General features: G+C 33.5%; 2 protein-coding genes and 1 long non-coding RNA gene across 5 annotated transcripts; 1 reads left to right on the top strand and 2 right to left on the bottom strand.

The window, feature by feature from the left end:
* Positions 1-2,719: 2,719 nt before the first annotated feature.
* Positions 2,720-4,524, bottom strand: LOC125588809. The gene is made up of 2 exons (XR_007324974.1): positions 3,525-4,524; positions 2,720-3,066 (listed from the first exon to the last, which is right to left on the bottom strand). It is a non-coding gene; the product is annotated as an uncharacterized LOC125588809 (long non-coding RNA).
* A 6,522-nt stretch (positions 4,525-11,046) lies between these two features.
* Positions 11,047-13,906, top strand: LOC106407448 (extensin-2-like). Its single transcript, XM_048760643.1, has one exon. The coding sequence runs from the start codon at positions 11,123-11,125 to the stop codon at positions 13,760-13,762; it is 2,640 nt and encodes an 879-aa protein (XP_048616600.1). The 5' UTR covers positions 11,047-11,122; the 3' UTR covers positions 13,763-13,906.
* Positions 13,907-14,026: 120 nt separating this feature from the next.
* LOC106407449 (histone H2A variant 1) lies at positions 14,027-15,579 on the bottom strand. Of its 3 annotated transcripts, none has more exons than XM_013848306.3 (3): positions 15,420-15,579; positions 15,151-15,279; positions 14,027-14,525 (listed from the first exon to the last, which is right to left on the bottom strand). In XM_013848306.3, the coding sequence occupies exons 2-3, from the start codon at positions 15,268-15,270 to the stop codon at positions 14,229-14,231; spliced, it is 417 nt and encodes a 138-aa protein (XP_013703760.1). In that variant the 5' UTR covers positions 15,271-15,279; positions 15,420-15,579; the 3' UTR covers positions 14,027-14,228. The 3 variants fall into 3 exon arrangements, with proteins under 3 accessions (XP_013703760.1, XP_013703763.1, XP_013703761.1); XM_013848309.3 differs by having other exon boundaries at positions 15,151-15,317; positions 15,420-15,514; XM_013848307.3 differs by having other exon boundaries at positions 15,151-15,329; positions 15,420-15,487.
* Between the last annotated feature and the right edge of the window lie 1,873 nt (positions 15,580-17,452).

Below are 17,452 nucleotides of genomic sequence, written 5' to 3'. Positions count from 1 at the left end.
GATGTTCATCAAGCTAAGTGAAAAGAGCATCTCGACGACAAGAACAAACAACTGTTGGAGAAGTTGAGCCACGATCTATTTGAAAATTAGTCGATGTCAAGTTTTTGTGTGTCTAAGTCTTTATGATTTAATAATCTGTATTTTTTCCTATTTATGTGTGTTTGTTTTCTACTTTAATAATGTGTGCTTGTTTTTTCTACTTAAATAATATGTGTTAGTCTCGTTTTACTTTAATAATGTGTATGTCTCTTTCAACTTTAATAATTTTGTTTGTATGAAATCCGTGAATTTCGACTTTTGTGGGAAAATCTAATCTTATCTGTTAATTATTTCATTTTAATATTGGTTTGAAGTCCAAAATTTTAAGCCACTCAATTTTTTTTATAAATGGCGAATATTTTATTTCATAAATGTACCAACAACACAAACCATAGCTTACAAAAATATCAATGGATCCTTCAGAATTTCCTTTTGATATTGAAGCTTACAAAAAGCAGTCTTAAATTGAAGAGAGATATCGTTAATCGGTTTGCAAATCATGTGCGCGCTAGATCTGAATTACATGACTCAAATGTACACTACGAATTGCAAGCATATCTAAGTCAAACATATATGGGCAAAATTTGGAATGTTCCAAAATTAAAACAACTTTAAGTTGTGTGTGATTTAAGAGTTTTATTGTTTTGAATTGAGTTTATTGTACCAATTAATTTATGTGGTTTTATTTGTTGTTTGTGTATTATATCGTGTGTATTTTTAAATTTCATAATTTTATTTTTTTAACAAAAAAATATTGTATTTTTTAAATAGTTAAGAATATAAATAATTTTTTTAAAAAATATGTCATTTTAATTCTTTATGTTAATTGCACTCGAAATTATTATTTATGTAACTATAAAATTGTAAAAGATAAAAAGAAGATTTAAAAATGGTGGGATATGATGTTGAATTTTATTAAACAAAAATATTGTAGAGGTTAAAAATGAAGTGGATGTTGAGTAATTAGGTGGAAGAGAGAGAAGATAATGTTGAGTGTTAAAAGAGAAAAAAATATGGTGTTGAATAAATCAACCATTGCAGATAGTCTGACTGTAACAATGGTTTGAGTGTAAATGTAAAAATAAATATGTAAGCCAAATCATATATAATAGAAGAGGTTAAGCAAAACATGTGATGAAAGCCAACCCAAAACCGTTATTTAAATTTCTTTCATCATTCATAATTATTAATATAGGTTATATTAAGGCTATGACTTATAGGGGAATATCCCTAAATGAAGCATAAATTACGAGAATGTCCTCGTTAAATTTTAATTAGCAACTGTCTATACTTTTGGGCCATAAGATGATGGCATTTCCCTTAGTGAAGAGAGAGGAAACAGTGAAGTACGACAATGTGACACACCTAGGCTTCTGTTTGAAGAGATAGGCTTCTATTGCTATTGCAACAATAGGTCTATACGTAGGGTACTTCCTCACCACATAATATCTCTTGTGTTTTGTGCTTTTCCATGACATCTATAAAATTTCTTTGATGTTCGTAAATATTACCCCCTCTGTTTTAGTTTAGTTGTTGTAGAGTAAATTTTCGTTTTAAAATAAGCGCCGTTTTATAGTTTTAATGCAAAATTTATTGACTTTATATTCCAAACTATTTTCTATTGGTTGAAATGTGGTTATGTGTATTATAATGATGTTTTTGTGTAGTAAATATAAAAAAATAAATGTTTTTTTTTAATCTTTGTGCTCAAGTCTAAAACGACAACTAAAATGAAACGGAGAGGAAGTATAACACATTTAGATACTAAATATTATATATTTTAACATGTTTAATGAAACAACCAAAGGAAGTTAAGTAAACTATGATTGTAAGATCTTGTGGATTGATTCGTTAATTAAAACATTAATATCGAGATCATTTTTGGAGATGTTGTCTTTAAGGATAAACAAATCGCAGCTATTACAAAATGTTGAATATGATAAACATCTTTTATAAGATTAATTGAACTTCACTTTCTTAATAAAGATTAACTAGGTGTTTTCCTGCATCATGTGCAGTGATAAAATTTTAAATTATATTTAAAAATAAAAATTTGTTAATATTTTAGATTTTATTATTTTAAAATAATATTTTAATAAAAATATTAAATACTAATTTAGTTAAAAATAGAATTGAAATAAATAATTTGATTTATTTCAAATTATATTCAAGCTATATTTAAAACTATAATTTACATAGATTTTCATTTATTTATATTATTACTTTAAAAGAGTAAAATTGATATAATTTTTTTTATAATTATCAAAATTAAAAATTAAAATTAATTCCTAAAATTTGTAGATATCAAAAATAAACAAATGATATTGCGATTAAAAATTTAATTTAAAAAAAAAATTGTATAACATTTTGAAAATATTTTTTAATGATAAAATTTTAATGATTATAAAAATATATTTAAATACTATTTCGAAATTTTAAAATCTTTTATATTTCCCTTGTCATATTATTTAATGATATATTTGAATAGATTTATTTTAGTGATGATTTATGTGTTATTACCATATTATCAAAAGTTACCAAAAATTGAAATTAACATTAAATGTAGTTGTGCATGTCACTTTTAAACATAAGTCATGTCATCAATTTTAGTATGACTTGTCACATTTTTTTTGATGAGAGTGATTATGGAGATGACACGTGTAAAATCACTTCACAAATCTGAGGGATGGTATCAGCCTACTGTTACGGCCACAAATAACTGGTATTGATAACTGTAACTGCTGCGGCCACAAATAATTGGTACTGATAATTGTAACTGCTACTAAGACAAACTTGTGTTAGAAGCTACGTTTTGGATTAACCCGAAATATTAATTATTATAACATGTTTAGAAAATGGTAGCGTGAAAGACAAATCTCATTGTTCCATCAAACTTGTCGGGTCCGTCTATGTTGCTAGGCACAGACGGAGCTGTTGTTGGTAGTGTTTCAATTGATTGACTGTCACTGGTTGCACCGGTTGCCCCATTGACTTGCGTGTTGTTATCACCGTCAGTCCTAATTAAATCTTTTCACAGAACAGAAACCGTAGTAAGTATTGAGAATTCATTTCAACAAAAAATTCTTAAACGCTATTTTAATCAAAATAGATTGTTTTTATATTTTGGAAAACGAGATCGCGAACCTGTCAGAGACTGTTGCGTAAATCATTTTCTGATATGATTCGTATTATAGATCAAAACGTTTTGTGAATAGTTAAAGAGCGTTCGCAAATCGTTTAGATCAATTTTAAAAAAGGTTTTATAAAATTGTTTTATAGAAATATTGTTCGCAATATTCAATCTGATTCAAGCGATAAGCAAGAAGCAGATTTATTTATTTAAAATTGTAGGACCATGAAAATTCTGATTAAAAATCACGAAACAGAAATTGAATGAAACAATATTATAGATGTAGAAAACGTTTAAGAAATCGTTAAGGAAAATACAAAAAATATGGAGTCGAGATTTGATATCTTTTCTTAACTCAATAAATCGCCCGTAATGTGAGACGGTTTGAATGCGATTTTCGAATCTCAGGGTACAACCACAATGAGACTGTTTCGCTGCAGCCGAAACATAATCTACAAACTATAACTACTATGAATACTCTCGAGACTTGCTTAAGGAGACGGCTAAGGTTTTGTTGGAACTAGTTTCTAATTGCGTTTAAGCGTGAGAAATAATGAAGAGGGTAAGCGCTTATTTATATGGGATGGAAACATGATCGTCAAGCTAGGGATAACGATAAAAGAAAGAATATTCCGGAAATATTCTTGCTTATCATGCGAGATTAGTATCAGAAATATTCTAATAATTATCTGGATGTTGACACAATCTAAACTGTTTAGATTTATCTTGACACAATCTAGGAAATTATGCAAAACACTTGGTATGAAAAACATCTTACACTCACCAAGACCCGAGACCTTAGCATGGCCCAGCGGCGCGCGTGTGGTTTGATTATGGCCCCTCTCACTCCTTTTCCATAGTGTTTTTACAAATTATTGAACCTTTGATAAGGGAGTGTCATATTTATACTATAAGATTTCTCTTGACGTAAATAATGTGGAATTTTTTACTTTTCCATTTCATTTAAGTAAAAACTTTTCATTTAGAATCCAAAAAAGATTTGACCCACATTTCTCTTCACATTAATCCAAAATTTTATACAGCCCAAAATTACAAAATTTGAGTTCCAAAAACTACCAGAGAAAAGTAGAGTAAATTTTAACTCGAACTCAAAGATCTCGTCTTTGACTAGTTTGATCAATATGTACGTCACCATTGAAAAGTCAAAAATCATTTTCGGTCCATTTCCTCTTGAGATTATTACATCTAGGCACACTTTTTAAGTCTTCAATTAAATTCCAAATAGAGCTGGACATTTTATCCATTAAATTTGATTCGATTTGTTTTTTATTTCGATTTGATTCGAAAATTCCGGATATCCGTAAATCTTCGAAGCAAAATTAATACTAAAAATCAATATCCACTAAAATCGAAGCAAATCATAAATATTAAAATTTTGGGAAGCGGATATCCGATCCTATCCGGTAATATATAAATACATGTATATCTTGATTATATTTAAAGTTTTAAATGTATAAAATTATATAATTTTTATTCTAACATATGATTTGACAAATTCTATTCACATTATTACTTATATAAAAATATTACATAAAAGGAAATGAATAACTTTATGACAATTATAATTTTCTTCTTAAGTTTTGTCTTATTATAATTATTAACTAAGTTTAAAATTTTTATAAAATATGTAGATTCGCTATTTCTTTTAATTTTTATCTTATATATCATGCAAAAAAATATTTTACAAAACAAATTTGTATCAAATTTTTAAGATTATTTGCATTAATCAAAACATATGAGATATCTGTAAGTATTCGTAAATATCCGCAAATATCTATTTATTTTTCGGATATCCATTTTTCTGAATATCCGTATTTTTTCGAAGCAAAGCAAATAAAAAAATTAGATATCCATAGCGTACGAAGCAAATCACAAATACCTTCAAAACCCCGAATATCCGATCCGTGCTCAGGCCTATTTCCAAATACACTCAAGTCATGTGACACACTTTGTCTCTTGCAAAGTTACTCTTTTACCTTCCAGGTTGGTTAACTAAGCTATCTTTTTTTACCCTTATCTCTCATGTCCTTTACCTCACATAATAACATTTAATAGTAACTTATTACTTGACACAATAAAATATACACATTTTATCATAGAATAGTTTAATTTTTGATATGTGCATAGTTATATAATATGAATAGATAGAACAATTTTTATAGCATAGTTTATTAGAAGTTATCAAATGTATCAACTTTTTCATTTATCCATTAGATGAAAAAGATAACGAAAGAACAAAAAACATGATAGAATAAATAGTTATCTTTGAACGGTAGTAATTTTCAATAAAGTTCAAATTTGGATTCTCAAATTCTGGTACGGTGACATTTGATGCTCTAGCGATGATATCACAAGCTCAAGCTACAATATTGCAAGTTCATGTGACTATACCTTCGGTGACGATTACACAAGTTCTAACGACGTCTCTCCTCCAACACTTACCGCATTATGTACGTCCACTACAAGAAAACACAAAATTAGCGATGAAATGTAACGAGGAATATAAGTCCTCGTAAATGTACGTTTTATTTACAAGAACCTTACGAGGAAAAAAAAATCAACGTAATTTCGTCGTAAAATAACGACAATAAAGTTTCGTCGTAAAAAACGACGCAATTTGACGTGGTTTTTACGAGGAAACAAAATTTTGTCGTAAAGTAGACGTAAATATAACGAGGAATTTACGACGAAATATTTTACGTCTACTTCGCGTCGAAATTTATGATTAATTAATTTTAACGTTCTCTTTATTTTTGCAGGTTGATTATAACGATTCAGATTACCCCACATGGTTTTATGAATTAATTCAAGATCCAGTTGCAATAGTCACCACATCACCGATGTATTTCACACGAGGTTTTACTTTTCATACATATGAGTATGGTAGACATCGGGCGACAAACTCCTTGATTACACTCCTGGCAAGATTCAAATCACTTCTTCTTCGCATATTACGCTTCTTATGTTGTTCCTTAGCCTTCTTGTACTTTGGAACTAACACCATGATCGATTTCTCCCTCATGGAGGGTTTGGACTAGTGGATAATAAACTGTTCCTACTTGTTTTGAGATAGACTGGACTTGATGAAGCTTTTCCCGGATATGGATGAAGCTTTCTTGAGTTCCAAAGAATAAGATATACTCCTTTATCTTGAGTGCTGGTGAGGTTCTTCTCTATCGGGAGACCTTTGGACCAGTGGATAAAAAGATGTATGCAACATATTTTGAAGATAATCTGAGAAAAAAATAGATTTGCGGAAGTTTTTGTGAGGTTCATAAGCTTAAGGCTCTGATACCATGAAAGAATATGAGATGTAGTAGAAGTTTAGTTTCTGAAGAATGAAGAATACGAAGAATAGGAAAGAGAGAGAGAAAATGAGAGAGATAGAGATTTCAAAGTGCAAGAGCACTACAAGAAAACATCATAAATTCCGACTAATTTTTGTGACAATCACAGTTCTCGGAAAGTTACCAACGATTGAACGAGACCATAACGATAACAAGATAGTTTTGTTGGAAGCATGTCAGAATTTTCCGACAAATGAATATCCTCGTAAATTTCTCAGAAAATAATGTCGATATTTTTCGAGAAATGGGTTTCCTCGAAAACTTCTCGAAAATGTTGTCGGAAGCTTCACGGTTTGCACTGACGGATGAGAGTTCTCGGAGTTTAATCGAAAGTTACAGAGGAAAACAACTGTTGGAAGTTTCCGAGGAATGGCTCGTCGGAAATTTCTCTTATCCGTTAATTCACTTTCCCGCCTGTAAATTGAAATTCATCGATTTTCCCGGTTAAAATTCAGTACTTTGATTTCTGAGTAAAAACCGAGTACTCTGTTCTGTCGGAACCATCTTCTATATACACGTCTGATGACTCTTAGCGTACTCGAATCTCCATTAACTCTTTTCACAATTTTTTTCATCTCGTCACTTCTCTCAAATATTATTAGAATAGGAAAGCGTATATTTATGGTACTCAGTTGAAGCATCGAGGAAGTGATGGAGACATGAACCTGAGTTGACGATGATGGATCCGGCCGAGAAAGTTTGCTCTCCGATGATGGAAATTGTTCACGGTGGAGTCCACAAGGTTAAGGACGATGGTTCATTCAAAGCCGACCCGTGGACAAAGCTTATGTTTAACAAAATTTTGACGTGTTTAGTTGAATGATTAGTAGCCTTTTAATGTTTGTGCTAAATATCTGTCTGCACAAATGGTTTTTACTTTTTATTAGTTTTTTTTGTCAACTTTAGGAACTAAGAGGCTGATTGTTTGTAGTTTCTAAAATGGTTTTTGGTTTTTGATTTTCTAAAAACTACTTTTTTGTCAATCAAGATTTTTGAAAAATAGATTTTATAAAATTTAGGAAAACTAGATTTTGAAATAACTACCTGGTTCTTAGCAAAAACTAAAAACTACATTTTCTTGGATTCCTTGAGCAATGTACGTGATTTGTTTTCTTTTTTTTTTTTCTTTTTGCTGAATTATTAATATATCTACATCTATGCATTAATATAGTATAAACAACAAAAATACATTAGTGATAACTATTCCAAAAAATAGTAAGAATCACTAAGAAAAAAATAGTAACTATTCCAAATTACTAAGAATCAACAAAAAATTTTTGTCTATTATTTAAATTTAAATTCTAAAATTACAAAATAAAAATCATCCAAACAATCATCACCTAAGTAAAAAGCATTTGTTTAATATAATACACATCAATAACATCTTAAAACTTTTCAACAAAATAAAATTAATTATTGAAATTTACTTTATGTAAAGTTTACATGTTTTTTAATAATCTATGGGTATTATTTGCCAAAATTTATAGTACATTTTTTCTAATCATAAAAAAAATCTTTAATGTAGTAAGACTACTTTATTAATTAAATGATATTTTATTTCGATTAAAATATTTGAATTACATAAATTTATTTATTTTACCATTTTCAAAAACATATACTTTTTTATTTATAAAATATAATTATTAATTATCTAGAATTAAATGTACTTTAAAATCTAGTTATTGAATATTTATTTTGTAATATTTAAATTTCATAAAATTATTAATATAGGATTTTCCTAATTATCCCTATATATTACATGAAATGTGTTAAAATTATATTAAACATATAAATAAATAAAAAATATGTAGAAAATCAATTATTTTTAATAATAATAATTATATACTAAATTCAAAAAAAAAATTTTACCATTTAGGGTTTTATAAATCTAAATTCTACAATGATGTTTGTGATATCAAAATTTTGCATTTATATAGATTTATGATAGTTTTATTTGTATTTATAGTTTTTGTTTGAAATAATTTTATTAAATAAGTTTATGTGTATTTTGATGATAATATTTTATATTTTATTATTTTGGAGTAAAGTGTTAATAATATTTTTATGTTAAATAAAAAACCAAAAACCAAAATCTAAAGCAACCATTCATGATTTTCAAAAAGCTAAAAGCTACTACAAAATCAAAAACCAAAAACTAAAAACAAAATCTATAAAATCTAAAAACCAAAATCCAAAAACTAAAAACTAAAATCCAAAAACCATTGAAACAATCATCACCTAAATAGCCGCTTTAATATATGTAGTATAATTTAGAATAAAATTTAAAACGATATATATGGTAATTATTGATGAAGATATTTTTCCAAAATTCTTTTATACGTAATTACTCCTCGGAAACATATCGATATGGTCCGATGGTTTCTCGACGAGAACTGTTACCGACCACCAAATTTGTCGGAAGTTACTGACATCGTTATAACAAATCTGATTGCCGGAATGAAACTCGTCGGAGTTAGCCGATAAGTTCCCGAGGAATATTTCCGAGAAACTTTCGATCATATGTTTCGTCAGTAATTTTCCGATGACTTAACGACAAATCCGAATTAGCGAGAACCAAACTCCGACGATTTGCACGTTATCGGAAAATCACCGGATATCATCGATTCCGACGGTTCTGCGAGGGTTCTCGTCGTCGGCTTAGAGGTTTATTTCTTGTAGTGGAGAGAGAATGAGAGAATAATTTCCTTAATTATTTTTTTTGTAGTCTACAACTGAATATATACGGAGGACTACACATAAAAATAAAATAAACAAATAAGACTGACGTGACAAGTCCTCAGCAGCTCTTTTAATTCTAATTCAAATAGTTTCTAAATGGTGCCGTGGATGCATTGCCGGGTTGGCTCCTCAACGGTCACCGTGGATGCGCTACCGAGGATGAGTTGGCTCTTCTTCTCAATAATCACCTCGTGTTTCCATCGCCTCTCCTCTACACAGTTGCGTCAAGCCATAGTCGTAGACCTTCCACCGCCGGCATAATCCGTCCTCTACGCTTCACCATCAAACCCCATTACATCAGGACTTCAAGACCCATTCGGCCCTACTTCTCCGCTGCATCTCCGCCCCTTCCGCTACGCCCCTCTCCTTCTCCGGTTAGCACCACTGTATCATCTCCAACCGGATCCGCCGCCATCAAATCTAGAAGCGCCATCTCCAAACAAAAAGAGGTCAAACGTAAACATGCTTCTGAAAGTTAGGCTGTAGAAATAGGTTTTAACCCTATTTTCAGCTTCATTCGGGTATATTGTTTTTGGGTCTCTTACCCATATCCAATACTATTTTCAACAAGAAATTTAATTTCCAATCCAGGCAGCAAAAGCCTTATTACGTCACTTTTGTCTACGGTTCTGGAGGCTCGTATCTCTTTCAAACCCCACCAGTTAGGCATTTCAATATGCTCTTCCGATCACCGGCACAAGTGAACCTTTTCTAAGGGTCTTCTCTCTCCTTGGCGATTACCAATTTTCGTTATATATCGTAGTGTTTTTCAGCTATTGTCTTACCGTCGGATTCCTCTAAACTCATTGGGCCTTTAAACTCATATAAAAATTGGTGTTAAAAAGGTATACATGTGATTCTAAGCTTAAAATTTACAAAAGCTACAAATTATTTCAGTTTTCCGATTTATTCTCCGAGTAACTCCGACTTGCCATGGTTCCTAACTGTTCCACGTTTTTCCAGCGATTTATCAACCGAGCTGGCCGCATTTTCCAACAGGGATTTGTTGTATATTTTGTTTCTTTGCTTAACTACTTGTGTTGTATTTGACAGCCGGGTTCGCTATCTAGGTGGAAATTGTCTTCCTTCCCCTCACCGGTGAATCTGAAATATCTCAGCATATTGTAGTTTAACTAATCCATTTTGAATATAACTTAGCCTTTTGGTATACATTATAACGTACCTATATCCCTAATATATATTGTATATATATATTCACGTAAAAAGAGAGCACGCATGTGAAGATGAACATTTACATGATAGTCAGTTAAGAAAAATGTACGTGCACTGATCCAAGTATAGAGTTTATGAAAACATTAAAATTTTATAATCTAATATTCGATAAATCAATAAATATAATAAACTTATAATTCTTTGTTTCCAATTGGTTTGTGATGAATTTGTAATTGTAGTTAATGAATAATGAGACGGGTTGACAAAAAAAAAAGAGGAATAATGGTCCCGACTCCCAAAAGAAAAATGACCAGATAATTGAATAAAAAGGGGCAATTAATCTAATAATCATAATCAAAGAAAGATAAACAAATTAGCTCAATGAACCAAATTATGCGCCCATGATGTAAGAAGTTCTTCTTGAACTTGTCATACAAAATGGAAAATGGCTCGTTGACTCTCTCTAAACGTTCCTGCACGTCTCATACAAGCATCGCGTAGACATGCCTCCACGATTAGTTAGAAGGAGTCCAAAACAGGGATAAGAAACTGTATAGCTGGATGTAGAGAAATGCTTTGCTATATAAACCCATGACCATAATTCTTACAACACAAACCAAAACAAGAAAAATAAACCAACGTAAAAGCGTTGGTAGAGAAAAGGCAAATCACAATGAGATCTTCTTCAAGGATGGGGTCTTCAACCCATCTCATCTCCGCTCTAGGCGTGATCATCATGGCAACAATGGTTGCTGCGTATGAACCAGTGACATTGCCACCACTCCCGTCATATTCACCATCTCCAAAGGTAGAATACAACACTCCTCCCCTACCGTACATTAGCAATTCTCCACCACCACCAACATACTATTCTCCATCACCAAAGGTTGATTACAAATCTCCACCACCACCATATGTCTACAGTTCTCCGCCACCACCACCATATTATTCACCATCTCCAAAGGTTGATTACAAGTCTCCTCCACCACCATATGTCTACAGTTCTCCACCACCACCACCATATTACTCACCATCTCCCAAGGTTGAGTACAAGTCTCCACCACCACCATATGTTTATAGTTCTCCTCCACCACCTCCTTACTACTCTCCATCACCAAAAGTAGATTACAAGTCTCCTCCACCACCATATGTCTACAGTTCTCCACCACCACCACCATATTACTCACCATCTCCCAAGGTTGAGTACAAGTCTCCTCCACCACCATATGTCTATAGTTCTCCACCACCACCTCCGTATTATTCTCCATCACCGAAGGTAGATTACAAATCTCCTCCTCCACCATATGTCTACAGTTCTCCACCACCACCATACTATTCTCCATCTCCTAAGGTAGACTATAAGTCTCCTCCACCACCATATGTCTACAACTCCCCTCCACCACCTTATTACTCTCCATCACCTAAAGTAGACTACAAGTCTCCACCACCACCATATGTTTACAGTTCTCCACCACCACCACCATATTATTCTCCATCTCCCAAAGTAGACTACAAGTCTCCACCACCACCATATGTTTACAGTTCTCCACCACCACCATATGTCTACAGTTCCCCACCACCACCTCCATACTACTCCCCATCACCGAAGGTTGACTATAAATCTCCTCCTCCACCATATGTCTACAGTTCTCCACCACCACCATACTATGCTCCATCTCCAAAAGTATACTACAAGTCTCCTCCACCACCATATGTTTACAGTTCCCCACCACCACCATATTACTCACCATCGCCTAAGGTTGTATACAAATCTCCTCCACCCCCATATGTCTATAGTTCGCCTCCACCACCATACTATTCACCTTCTCCAAAGGTTCACTATAAATCTCCACCACCACCTTATGTTTACAGTTCCCCACCACCACCATACTACTCACCTTCCCCTAAGGTACACTACAAGTCTCCACCACCACCATATGTCTACAGCTCTCCACCACCACCATACTACGCTCCATCTCCAAAAGTATACTACAAGTCTCCTCCACCACCATATGTTTACAGTTCCCCACCACCACCATATTACTCACCATCTCCAAAGGTTGTATACAAATCTCCTCCACCTCCATATGTCTATAGTTCTCCTCCACCACCATACTATTCACCTTCTCCGAAGGTACACTACAAATCTCCTCCACCACCTTATGTTTACAGTTCCCCACCACCACCGTACTACTCACCTTCCCCTAAGGTTCACTACAAGTCTCCACCACCACCATATGTCTACAGCTCTCCACCACCACCATATTATTCACCATCCCCTAAAGTACCATACAAAGCGCCAAAACACCCTCATGTATGTGTTTGTCCACCACCTCCTCCATGTTATAGTCCATCACCAAAGACAGTATACAAATCTCCACCACCACCATATGTCTACAGTTCTCCACCACCACCATACTATTCTCCATCCCCTAAAGTATACTACAAATCTCCTCCACCACCGTATGTCTACAGTTCTCCACCACCACCGTATTACTCACCTTCCCCTAAAGTGTACTACAAGTCTCCACCACCACCACCATACTACTCACCATCTCCTAAGGTAGAGTACAAGTCCCCTCCACCACCGTATGTTTACAGCTCACCACCACCACCATACTACTCACCATCTCCTAAAGTAAACTACAAATCTCCTCCACCACCATATGTCTACAGTTCTCCACCACCACCACCATACTACTCACCTTCTCCAAAGGTTGATTATAAGTCTCCTCCACCACCATATGTCTACAGTTCTCCACCACCACCATACTACTCACCATCGCCTAAGGTAGACTACAAATCTCCTCCACCACCTTACGTCTACAGCTCTCCACCACCACCGTACTACTCACCTTCCCCTAAGGCTTACTACAAGTCTCCTCCACCACCGTACGTTTACAGCTCTCCTCCACCACCATATTACTCACCTTCCCCTAAAGTGTACTACAAGTCTCCTCCACCACCATACGTTTACAGTTCTCCACCACCACCATATGTCTACAGCTCACCACCACCACCACCATACTACTCACCATCTCCTAAAGTAGAGTACAAGTCTCCTCCACCTCCATACGTCTACAGTTCTCCACCACCACCATACTACTCACCTTCCCCAAAAGTTGAGTACAAATCTCCACCACCCCCATATGTCTACAGCTCTCCACCACCACCACCATACTATTCACCATCTCCTAAAGTAGACTACAAATCCCCTCCACCACCATACGTCTACAGTTCTCCACCACCACCATACGTCTCACCTTCTCCAAAAGTTGAATACAAATCTCCACCACCAGCTTCGCATTACTGAAAACCAGTAAATGCGGGTCTTAACTAAGCTTTCCAGCATTATTTGATTTCAAATATTTTCTTCTTGTTACATGTGTGCAATCAATTTCAATTTTCTTGAGAGTGTGGACTAATAACATGGCTACAATACCTTTATATGGTTTCATATGTTCTCTTTTATTTAATTACTACAAAGATTTCTTGCGGTCTGTTTGTCATTCTTTGCAATGAGCCAATGATTATGTATTGCCTATTCTTGACTAGGCAGCTTTGGATAACCACGTAATCCTTTTAACTTGAGTTTTTTTTGTATATGGATCGCATACGCTAAACAAGAAGCCTAAGAGTTAAAATTAAACGTACACATGATGATGTCCAGAAAAGAGCAACACACTAGTCAGAGAACTAAGGAAAGAAAAGCAGTCCAACACAAACACCATAAGCTACTAATTAGTAGATCCTATAACCTCAGCGCTTAAGAAACAAAATCACTCGTTAGTGGTTTTGTTGATAAGAGACTTGTGGATGTGAGGGATCACACCTCCTCCAGCAATGGTTCCTTTGATGAGCGTGTCAAGCTCCTCATCACCTCTGATTGCCAACTGCAGATGCCTTGGAGTTATCCTCTTCACTTTCAGATCTTTGCTTGCGTTCCCAGCTAACTCAAGAACTTCTGCAGTCAAATACTCCAGAATTGAAGCCGTGTAAACAGCAGCAGTGGCACCAACTCTCCCATGTGCTGAAACCCTGGTCTTGAGTTGCCTATGAATACGACCCACTGGAAACTGAAATAATCAAAGAAAGAGAAACAGCATCCAAGTGAGATTTCATGCAAATACAATGCAAAGTGAGCCTCCCCCATCATACGACTGATCTTTCTACATTAGATATCAAAACAGAGCAGGAATAAGTGACAAGGAAAGCAGAACATACATGATAAATAAATAAAAAGGTCTACACACTGATTTATATACAGACAAAGTAAAATTAAACAAAGTCAAGCACATCCTTTATCTTGCTAAAGAGCTTCACCTGCCTACTTGTTCTATAGACTAATCACAGCCTTATGTGCCATTATCATCAAAAGGGCACTTCCCAAACGAAACTTACAAAACCGACCTCACGAGAACACAAAGCAAACTTCAGAGCAATGGGCCTTTAAAGACACAACTAGCTAGACAACTTGGGGGGCTCCTAACATATGACGTATGACAAAACATCAGGAACACATCTACACAAGGCATGGTAAAGCAAAACATTTTTACTCTCCAACCACAAGAGAAAAGACTATAAAATCCTGCAACTGCATAACATAACTCTTCTCGACTCCAAACTACTTTTGGACAAGAATAAGAGTCAAAGAAGTCAACTTTCAACGAGCCCAAGAAGCTAGAGTTTGAAGGTGATCACCTGAATACCGGCACGAGCAGAGCGAGACATGGGTTTCTTCTTGTCCTTGTCTTTGTCTTTGTCCTTGTTAGCAGCCATCGTCTTTGCAGCTACGAGTCCTTTACCTCCCTTGCCTGCCATGTTCGCTCACTTCCGGATCCAACCAAAAACAAGAGACAAAACAAGATCTGCTGAAAAAACTGATGAAGAATCGGAGAATCTAAGAGAATACTACAACAAACAAGACAAGATCTGAAGGGTTTGGTGGATTAGAGGGAAGAGAGAAATACCTGAGAAGACGACGACGAGAAAGGCGATGAAATGAAACCTAGATGAGTTGAATTGAATGTGCGTTTTAAAATTAAAAGTTTGGTGGGCTTTTTTAAATATTTTTAAAAATCTTGGGGGGGGGGGGGAACCTTATTAGAACTTGGCGGTTACAAATTTTTGCTTGGGGCTTTTTAGAAAGTTTTCCACATTTTGCCATTTTACCCTCCATCTCTTAGCAAACTTTTAAAGGCTCTCATTATTTGTCTACAAAATATTGTTTTTTAACTTAGTAAGCCTAGGGGAAACAAAAACTTAAAACTAAATAGCTTAAAAACGCGGATGAAGTTTGTTAATTAAGAAGTTTTCATACCGCATCCTTAAGGGCACGTGTCATCAGCAATAGAAAGAGGGAAGGAGTCGGGTAACTCACGCGTCGGTCTCGAAAAAAAAATTCATCGTTTCCCTATTCTCTCTTCACGGCGATCTCTCGGTGATTTGAACCAAGACAGCATACCGATCTGTTCTCGCTCACTCCACACCGTTCTTTCCTGTCATCCAAGCTTCTCCGCCGATTCATTACCAAACCAGGTATGTGTTCTTCCTCTTTCCTCCGTTAAGAGTAAATCGTCATTGTCGATCTATCTCGAACATATCTGGGTTTGGTTGCTATTTTTTGTGATGAAATGATTGGCGATTGTGATTGCATGCTTGGTTAGAGTAAATAAAACGAGATTTAGATTGCCGATTGTGAATGCCCAAAAAAAATTGATTCTTAATAAGTTTATGCGTGATTGAGTAATATATAGTTGGTTTGTATAACAAGTGTTGCGGTTTTAGTTGAATGCCCAAAAAAATTTTTTGCCAATCATAATTACTTCAATCTGACTCTTGTGGTTGTGATTCTTGAATTCAACTGTTCTTTTATGCTTAATTGAGTAATATGTAGTTGTTTGTATAACAAGTGTTGCTGTTTCTGTTGAATGCCCAAAAAAAAATTGAGAATCATAATTACTTCAATCTGACTCTTGTGGTTGTGATACTTGAATTGGACAGTTCTTTTATGCTTAATTGAGTAATATGTAGTTGTTTGTATAACAAGTGTTGTTGTTTCTGTTGAATGCCAAAAAAAAAAAAAAATTGGGATAAATTTGGGAATCAAAATTAACATATAATGTTTAAGTTTCTATAAATTGAAGTTTGCTTTTATTTATAATGTTCTATGTTTTATGTTTTATGTTTTTTTTTTATGTTTTAATTGTAATTTTCTTTTCAACTTTGTCTAATAAATAATGTTTCTATTAAAATGTTATATGTTTTATTTGAAATACATCTTTATATGTTATTACTTATTTTTAAAAAAAAAAATTCCTAAGAGACAAGAAAAATTTCTACCAATAATCTACACATTTACACATGTCTCTTAACTTTGTCTCTTAATCCTCAATATTAATAAAATATGCTAAGAACCTAAATTTAAGAAGTTTGCAATAATGTTGCTCTACTCCATCCCTTCCACAAAAATTATTCATTTTACATATATTGAAGTTTTGTGTTTTCAATACAATTTTAAGCTTATTTACTAACTTTATCTATATTAATCAAGATAATTATTAAAAAAATGATTGAACTTTGTGTCATTATTGTAATGAAAGTTATTCTTGACAATGCAAATCCCCCATAAATTAATCATGGAGCATTACAACATGTTTTCGTAGCCACGTGTCATCACGATGATGATTTTTAGAATCCTTTGAAAAATAATTTGGTTCATATAAATATATATTATATTTTTTATTAAACTAACTATCAAATTGATTAGTAGTGTACAGAAGAATATTCTCAATTGTTTTCTTAAATAAAAGCTACATAATTACCTAATATGATTAACATATATATGACAGTTAATGATTATGAACAATACATATTTGATAACAATTTTTGTATCTTTTTTTTAATTTTATATTATTAAATATGTGTGTCATTACTAGGATGATTCTTAGAATCCTTGGAAAAATAAGTTGGTCCATATAAATATATATTATATTTTTTATTA

The sequence above is a fragment of the Brassica napus genome, chromosome C6 (assembly GCF_020379485.1).
Source record: "Brassica napus cultivar Da-Ae chromosome C6, Da-Ae, whole genome shotgun sequence".
Classification (NCBI taxonomy): domain Eukaryota; kingdom Viridiplantae; phylum Streptophyta; class Magnoliopsida; order Brassicales; family Brassicaceae; genus Brassica; species Brassica napus.
Note: the sequence above shows the minus strand (reverse complement) of the source record. Positions and strands in the feature narration are given on the sequence as shown.